Genomic DNA, 9,078 nt, shown 5'->3' on the forward strand with positions numbered 1-9,078 from the left:
ACATTGACCCCAGATTTAGTTTTGTGACAGTTTAGAAGAATACCGTATATACAGGTATTAGTATGTGTTGCCATAGACGGTATTAGGGTATTCCATCTACGGTTCAACGTACGTGTTGTGTTTGTTTAATGAGTGTGACATTTTTTGATCGAATTTAGTGTTTAGCTTGCATATTTAATTTGTGAAGCGGACATAGTAACGTATAGCAATAATTGGAATTTGTCAATGTTAATTCTATTGCCATTTCTTGTGTTTGTTCATTTTTTGCGTTGACGGCCATGCTTGTTTGTAACACGGAACTACGACAAAGACTAACGAGTGAATGATTTACTAGTGACCCCCTGTAGCTGTACTGTGTTGCCGTACATAAATAGTCGACAGGTGACTGCTTGAGTACTTTCCTGTTTCACTACGAGTGCGTGTCACGAGAGTTTGGGTCAATCGAGGACAAGATGGCGGTGACGATGGGAACTGTACTTGCGTTGTTTGTGCTGTATTTGTACCAAACCGGGGCAGTAAGCTATGTGAACGACAGCACGTATTGTCACGTCGAGTCTCTACGTTCGTGTTTATGCCAGTTACATGAAGCCAGTCTTCACATCGAGTGCCATAATGCGTCTCTACGAGCTATCCCGTCGGACGTTCCCAACAACACGAAGACAATGTACATCGAACACGATGACATTCCTGTTTTGGGACAAAGTTCTTTTTCGGATCTTCGGGAACTACGTATTTTGGACATGCCTAAGAACCGAGTTGGACGGATTGATGTGGGTGCTTTCAACGGTCTAGTGTCGTTAACTCAATTAAATCTGGTGGAGAATAACATAGCCGACCTTGAAGTAGGTACCTTTCAAGGACTACCTAGTTTACGTTCGCTTGAACTGTCGAAGAACAGAATACGGCATATTCCCGTCGGATTATTCTTAGATTTGAAGGAACTAACACACCTACATCTAGAAGGAAACCTGATATCGAATTTCGAGCGAGGAGCGTTCGATGGATTGATAAACATTGAATCGATAATGATTAACCGGAACTCTTTATCAGACGTCCCGACCTCCGCGTTGAGTACAATACCTGGCGACACATTGCTTACTTTATTTCTTCACGATAATCGCATCGCAAACGTGAAGAAGCTCGCATTTAATACAGATAGTCTCAAAAACTTGGAGATGCTCAGTTTAAATAACAACGCCATTGCATCATTAGACAAGGCCGCATTTATGGGTCTCTCGCTCTTCACTATGGACTTGACGGGCAATCAGATACAATATTTAGGCAAAGATGTGTTCAAAGACCTTTTCCGCGAACCGTTCGGCGATCATTTACCAACCCTGACTCTAAATTCGAACCCGCTATTGTGTGATTGCCAAATGGCGCCATTTCTCAACTGGGTAAACAGTACGAACGTTGTTATTAATGGCAAGTGTTTCAACCCTATTCATATGAGAGGTACAAATCTAACGGAAGTGACGTCATCCGATTTGAGGTGCCGGGTTGATCTGATACGTCCGCCGAGAAATAGAACAATCAATATTGGATTTAGCGATCTAGTTTGCTGTGAAATAAAGTCCCCGCAGGATAACCCCAAGATACGCTGGTTTGGACCCGACGGTTCTTATCTTGTGGAAGACCCCTGTCTCTTGGTAAACATGACGTCAGAGAAAGAATCCGGGTTTTACACGTGCGTTGCCCTGGGTGATGGAATTTACGGTGAAACTACTATCGCCATCTCCGTCCCCACCCCAGCTCCTCCGAAAGATACATCAACCACGCCACCAGCGATGAATCAACATCGCACTAAAACGACGATAACTGGTTCATCAGTTATGACGGATCAACGTATGGGGAATGTGACAGGAACCTCAACAGCGCCATCGTCCTCAGCTCCACGGTCTTCTAAAGGATATAATGTGCTATTTATCATGTTCATTTGTGTAAGCGTGCTCTTATTAATTATTACACTAGCGAGTATAACGTATTGCATCCGGTACAGACGGCGGAAGAAGCAAAAACCACGTGATACCGTGATGCGGTCGACGTCTGTCATGTATTCGCCGATGGACGGTGACACGGTGCATATGAATACAGTATTCAACTCGAAGCAAAAATACACAAAAATACCAGCAGAATTGTGAAGTAATCGTCTGAGATGTGACATAATGTCCGGAAAACAACTGCTCAGTGTTAGACTACATGTATACTGAGTCATTGAATTATTTGTGACAACATCAGCATCGTGCTACTGATGTTTAATTCACTTTTTTATTTAAATATACAATTATCAAAATACTCCATCGTTTTTCTGTGCCGGTAGCAGGGCACTCAAGACTATTGTATTCAAAGTTCATGTACCAATCGTATCGACCATGTTAGAAAGTAAATTGTACATTTCACGTGTCGCGTGACATCCGGGGAATTGACACCAACTGTAACTGTAGCGACCACCAACCTACGATGCAACTAGTATTGTCAGTGGGAGATGGTGTTTGGTTTAATCAGAGCTATGACCAAGAGCCAGTTTGTCGTAGCAACCACTATAATTATAAATGTAGTGAAATTGTTATTTTCAAATCCTGGTTGCTTCGGTGCTATTTAAAGTTTATATCTACATTTACTTCTAAGAAACACGTACCAATTTTTTGATAGTTTCCATGTAATACTGACTGTTATTATTATTATTGCTGTAAGAGAGAGAGAGAAGAGGATACGCAACTTTCTGTGCATTTGGTAATATCGAACACGACGCGAGTCGATAAATGTAACGTCTTAGGGAACACACAAGCCGATGTAAGAAACCGTAGTATCGCCATATTAGGTAGTAGATATATCATCGAAATATCGTCTTGGCTTGAAAAGAAACAGACCTGTATATACTAGTAACTAAATATGCAACAACCGCTTAGAGATTAGAAACAGTGCCACCGTCGCCAGAGACTAGAATTAAAATTGATGTTTTATTTGAAGCATTAGAGAAGAACCAAAAAGTCGAAATTATCACCGATGATCTCGCATGATGTATCAAGTTTAATTATTAATTTGTATACACGCCGAATACTAGACACTGTATAAATAATACTTGCATACGTATAAAACTAGTCCGGCGACTATTACGTCATTCACCAATCTGATTAAAATCCCATATATGTATAGGCTCTATTTTTAAAGTGTTTAATTGCCGTATTACTTTTGTTCGTCCACTTCTTTTTTTTCGTTAACCGAGATATTATATACAAAAAAAAAAAAATGGAAAATTATCAATCCAAATGAATTGATGTAGATGAACGAAAATGAAAAGCAAATAAAATATGACAGCTAAAACATATCCTTTATATCTATATCGATTTCTTATCAGATCAGACTTATTCTAATCATCCTGAATTGAGGGATGGCTGCGACACTGGCACCAGCGATTGATCATAATGAATTGAATTTGATATCCAACACATTTTGAATTCATTGTCATTTGTATTTACACTTTCAGCTTTACTTTTATTTGAAACAGAAATTTGTTAAAATTATACAAATATTTGAGTAAATTTAACAATTTTAGATTTCAATCACTTCTTGCTACCATTTTGTTATTATTACGTATGTATTGAAACAATAAGCCGCAGAAACCAGTAAATATGGAAATTATAATAATCGGTATTAGTACTATGAATGAATCAATCGGTTGTCCCTGTATTTTAGTGAGAATGGGTGTAATGTAGGGATACCCAATACTGTAATAGAAATGGGTGTAATGTAGGGATACCCAATACTGTAATAGAAATGGGTGTAATGTAGGGATACCCAATACTGTAATAGAAATGGGTGTAATGTAGGGATACCCAATACTGTAATAGAAATGGGTGTAATGTAGGGATACCCAATACTGTAATGAGAATGGGTGTAATGTAGGGATACCCAATACTGTAATAGAAATGGGTGTAATGTAGGGATACCCAAATACTGTAATAGAAATGGGTGTAATGTAGGGATACCCAATACTGTAATAGGAATGGGTGTAATGTAGGGATACCCAATACTGTAATAGGAATGGGTGTAATGTAGGGATACCCAATACTGTAATAGGAATGGGTGTAATGTAGGGATACCCAATACTGTAATAGGAATGGGTGTAATGTAGGGATACCCAATACTGTAATAGGAATGGGTGTAATGTAGGGATACCCAATACTGTAATAGGAATTGAGTTTACGATGTCCCCACACTGTAATAGGAATGGGTGTAATGTAGGGATGTCCCAATACTGTAATAGGAATTGAGTTTACGATGTCCCCACACTGTAATAGGAATAGGTGAAATGTAGGAATGTCCCAATACTGTAATATGAATTGAGTTTACGATGTCCCCACACTGTAATAGGAATGGGTGTAATGTAGGGATGTCTCCACACTGTAATGATAATGGGTGTAATGTTGGGATACCCAATACTGTAATAGGAATTGAGTTTACGATGTCCCAATACTGTAATAGGAATGGGTGTAATGTAGAGATACCCAATACTGTAATAGGAATAGGTGTACAATGTCCCCACACTGTAATAGGAATGGGTGTAATGTAGGGATACCCAATACTGTAATAGGAATTGAGTTTACGATATCCCCACACTGTAATAGGAATGGGTGTAATGTAGGGATATCCAATACTGTACTAGGAATAGGTGTACAATGTCCCCACACTGTAATAGGAATGGGTGTAATGTAGGGATACCCAATACTGTAATAGGAATTGAGTTTACGATATCCCCACACTGTAATAGGAATGGGTGTAATGTAGGGATGTCCCAATACTGTAATAGGAATTGAGTTTACGATGTCCCCACACTGTAATAGGAATGGGTATAATGTAGGGATGTCTCCACACTGTAATGATAATGGGTGTAATGTAGGGATGTCCCACACTGTAATAGGAATGGAGTAATGTAGGGATACCCAATACTGTAATAGGAATTGAGTTTACGATGTCCCCACACTGTAATAGGAATGGGTGTAATGTAGGGATACCCAATACTGTAATAGGAATTGAGTTTACGATGTCCTCACACTGTAATAGGAATGGGTGTAATGTAGGGATACCCAATACTGTAATAGGAATTGAGTTTACGACGTCCCCACACTGTAATAGGAATGGGTGTAATGTAGGGATGTCCCAATTCTGTAATAGGAATTGAGTTTACGATGTTCCCACACTGTAATAGGAATGGGTGTAATGTAGGAATGTCTCCACACTGTAATGATAATGGGTGTAATGTAGGGATGTCCCAATACTGTAATAGGAATTGAGTTTACGATGTCCCCACACTGTAATAGGGATGGGTGTAATGTAGGAATGTCCCAATACTGTAATGATAATGGGTGTAATGTAGGGATGTCCCAATACTGTAATAGGAATTGAGTTTACGATGTCCCCACACTGTAATAGGAATGGGTGTAATGTAGGGATGTCTCCACACTGTAATGATAATGGGTGTAATGTAGGGATGTCCCAATACTGTAATAGGAATTGAGTTTACGATGTCCCCACACTGTAATAGGAATGGGTGTAATGTAGGGATGTCCCAATACTGTAATAGGAATTGAGTTTACGATGTCCCCACACTGTAATAGGAATGGGTGTAATGTAGGGATACCCAATACTGTAATAGGAATTGAGTTTACGATGTCTCCACACTGTAATAGGAATGGGTGTAATGTAGGGATGTCCCAATACTGTAATAGGAATTGAGTTTACGATATCCCCACACTGTAATAGGAATGGTGTAATGTAGGGATGTCCCAATACTGTAATAATAATGGGTGTAATGTAGAGATGTCCCAATACTGTAATAGGAATTGAGTTTACGATATCCCCACACTGTAATAGGAATGGGTGTAATGTAGGGATGTCCCAATACTGTAATAGGAATTGAGTTTACGATATCCCCACACTGTAATAGGAATGGATGTAATGTAGGGATGTCTCCACACTGTAATGATAATGGGTGTAATGTAGGGATGTTCCAATACTGTAATAGGAATTGAGTTTACGATGTTCCCACACTGTAATGATAATGGGTGTAATGTAGGGATGTCCCAATACTGTAATAGGAATTGAGTTTACGATGTCCCCACACTGTAATAGGAATGGGTGTAATGTAGGGATGTCCCAATACTGTAATAGGAATATGTGTACGATGTCCCCACACTGTAATAGGAATGGGTGTAATGTAGGGATACCCAATACTGTAATAGGAATTGAGTTTACGATGTCTCCACACTGTAATAGGAATGGGTGTAATGTAGGGATGTCCCAATACTGTAATAGGAATTGAGTTTACGATATCCCCACACTGTAATAGGAATGGTGTAATGTAGGGATGTCCCAATACTGTAATAGGAATTGAGTTTACGACGTCCCCACACTGTAATAGGAATGGGTGTAATGTAGGGATGTCTCCACACTGTAATAATAATGGGTGTAATGTAGAGATGTCCCAATACTGTAATAGGAATTGAGTTTACGATATCCCCACACTGTAATAGGAATGGGTGTAATGTAGGGATGTCCCAATACTGTAATAGGAATTGAGTTTACGATATCCCCACACTGTAATAGGAATGGGTGTAATGTAGGGATGTCCCAATACTGTAATAGGGATTGAGTTTACGATGTCCCCACACTGTAATAGGAATGGGTGTAATGTAGGGATGTCTCCACACTGTAATGATAATGGGTGTAACGTTGGGATACCCAATACTGTAATAGGAATTGAGTTTACGATGTTCCAATACTGTAATAGGAATGGGTGTAATGTAGAGATACCCAATACTGTAATAGGAATAGGTGTACGATGTCCCCACACTGTAATAGGAATGGGTGTAATGTAGGGATATCCAATACTGTACTAGGAATAGGTGTACAATGTCCCCACACTGTAATAGGAATGGGTGTAATGTAGGGATACCCAATACTGTAATAGGAATTGAGTTTACGATGTCCCCACACTGTAATAGGAATGGGTGTAATGTAGGGATGTCTCCACACTGTATTGATAATGGGTGTAATGTAGGGATGTCTCCATACTGTAATAGGAATTGAGTTTACGATGTCCCCACACTGTAATAGGAATGGGTGTAATGTAGGGATGTCTCCACAGTGTAATGATAATGGGTGTAATGTAGGGATGTCCCACACTGTAATAGGAATGGAGTAATGTAGGGATACCCAATACTGTAATAGGAATTGAGTTTACGATGTCCCCACACTGTAATAGGAATGGGTGTAATGTAGGGATACCCAATACTGTAATAGGAATTGAGTTTACGACGTCCCCACACTGTAATAGGAATGGGTGTAATGTAGGAATGTCCCAATTCTGTAATAGGAATTGAGTTTACGATGTTCCCACACTGTAATAGGAATGGGTGTAATGTAGGAATGTCTCCACACTGTAATGATAATGGGTGTAATGTAGGGATGTCCCAATACTGTAATAGGAATTGAGTTTACGATGTCCCCACACTGTAATAGGAATGGGTGTAATGTAGGAATGTCCCAATACAGTAATGATAATGGGTGTAATGTAGGGATGTCCCAATACTGTAATAGGAATTGAGTTTACGATGTCCCCACACTGTAATAGGAATGGGTGTAATGTAGGGATACCCAATACTGTAATAGGAATTGAGTTTACGACGTCCCCACACTGTAATAGGAATGGGTGTAATGTAGGAATGTCCCAATTCTGTAATAGGAATTGAGTTTACGATGTTCCCACACTGTAATAGGAATGGGTGTAATGTAGGAATGTCTCCACACTGTAATGATAATGGGTGTAATGTAGGGATGTCCCAATACTGTAATAGGAATTGAGTTTACGATGTCCCCACACTGTAATAGGAATGGGTGTAATGTAGGAATGTCCCAATACTGTAATGATAATGGGTGTAATGTAGGGATGTCCCAATACTGTAATAGGAATTGAGTTTACGATGTCCCCACACTGTAATAGGAATGGGTGTAATGTAGGGATGTCTCCACACTGTAATGATAATGGGTGTAATGTAGGGATGTCCCAATACTGTAATAGGAATTGAGTTTACGATGTCCCCACACTGTAATAGGAATGGGTGTAATGTAGGGATGTCCCAATACTGTAATAGGAATTGAGTTTACAATGTCCCCACACTGTAATAGGAATGGATGTAATGTAGGGATGTCTCCACACTGTAATGATAATGGGTGTAATGTAGGGATGTCCCAATACTGTAATAGGAATTGAGTTTACGATGTTCCCACACTGTAATAGGAATGGGTGTAATGTAGGGATGTCCCAATACTGTAATAGGAATTGAGTTTACGATGTCCCCACACTGTAATAGGAATGGGTGTAATGTAGGGATGTCCCAATACTGTAATAGGAATAGGTGTACGATGTCCCCACACTGTAATAGGAATGGGTGTAATGTAGGGATACCCAATACTGTAATAGGAATTGAGTTTACGATGTCTCCACGCTGTAATAGGAATGGGTGTAATGTAGGGATGTCCCAATACTGTAATAGGAATTGAGTTTACGATGTCACCACACTGTAATAGGAATGGGTGTATTGTAGGGATGTCCCAATACTGTAATAGGAATGGGTGTAATGTAGGGATACCCAATACTGTAATAGGAATTGAGTTTACGATGTCCCCACACTGTAATAGGAATGGGTGTAATGTAGGGATGTCCCAATACTGTAATAGGAATTGAGTTTACGATATCCCCACACTGTAATAGGAATGGTGTAATGTAGGGGTGTCCCAATACTGTAATAGGAATTGAGTTTACGACGTCCCCACACTGTAATAGGAATGGGTGTAATGTAGGGATGTCTCCACACTGTAATGATAATGGGTGTAATGTAGAGATGTCCCAATACTGTAATAGGAATTGAGTTTACGATATCCCCACACTGTAATAGGAATGGGTGTAATGTAGGGATGTCCCAATACTGTAATAGGAATTGAGTTTACGACGTCCCCACACTGTAATAGGAATGGGTGTAATGTAGGGATGTCTTCACACTGTAATGATAATGGGTG

At 39.6% G+C, this 9,078-nt stretch overlaps 1 protein-coding gene across 1 annotated transcript; it reads left to right on the forward strand.

Annotated features, from left to right (window-relative positions):
• Positions 1 to 452: 452 nt before the first annotated feature.
• LOC100313648 (LRRC4-like protein) lies at positions 453 to 3,648 on the forward strand. Its single transcript, NM_001168108.1, has one exon. The coding sequence runs from the start codon at positions 453 to 455 to the stop codon at positions 2,139 to 2,141; it is 1,689 nt and encodes a 562-aa protein (NP_001161580.1). The 3' UTR covers positions 2,142 to 3,648.
• Positions 3,649 to 9,078: the final 5,430 nt, after the last annotated feature.

Source organism: Saccoglossus kowalevskii, chromosome 9 (assembly GCF_978046115.1).
Source record: "Saccoglossus kowalevskii chromosome 9, keSacKowa6.1, whole genome shotgun sequence".
NCBI lineage: Eukaryota > Metazoa > Hemichordata > Enteropneusta > Harrimaniidae > Saccoglossus > Saccoglossus kowalevskii.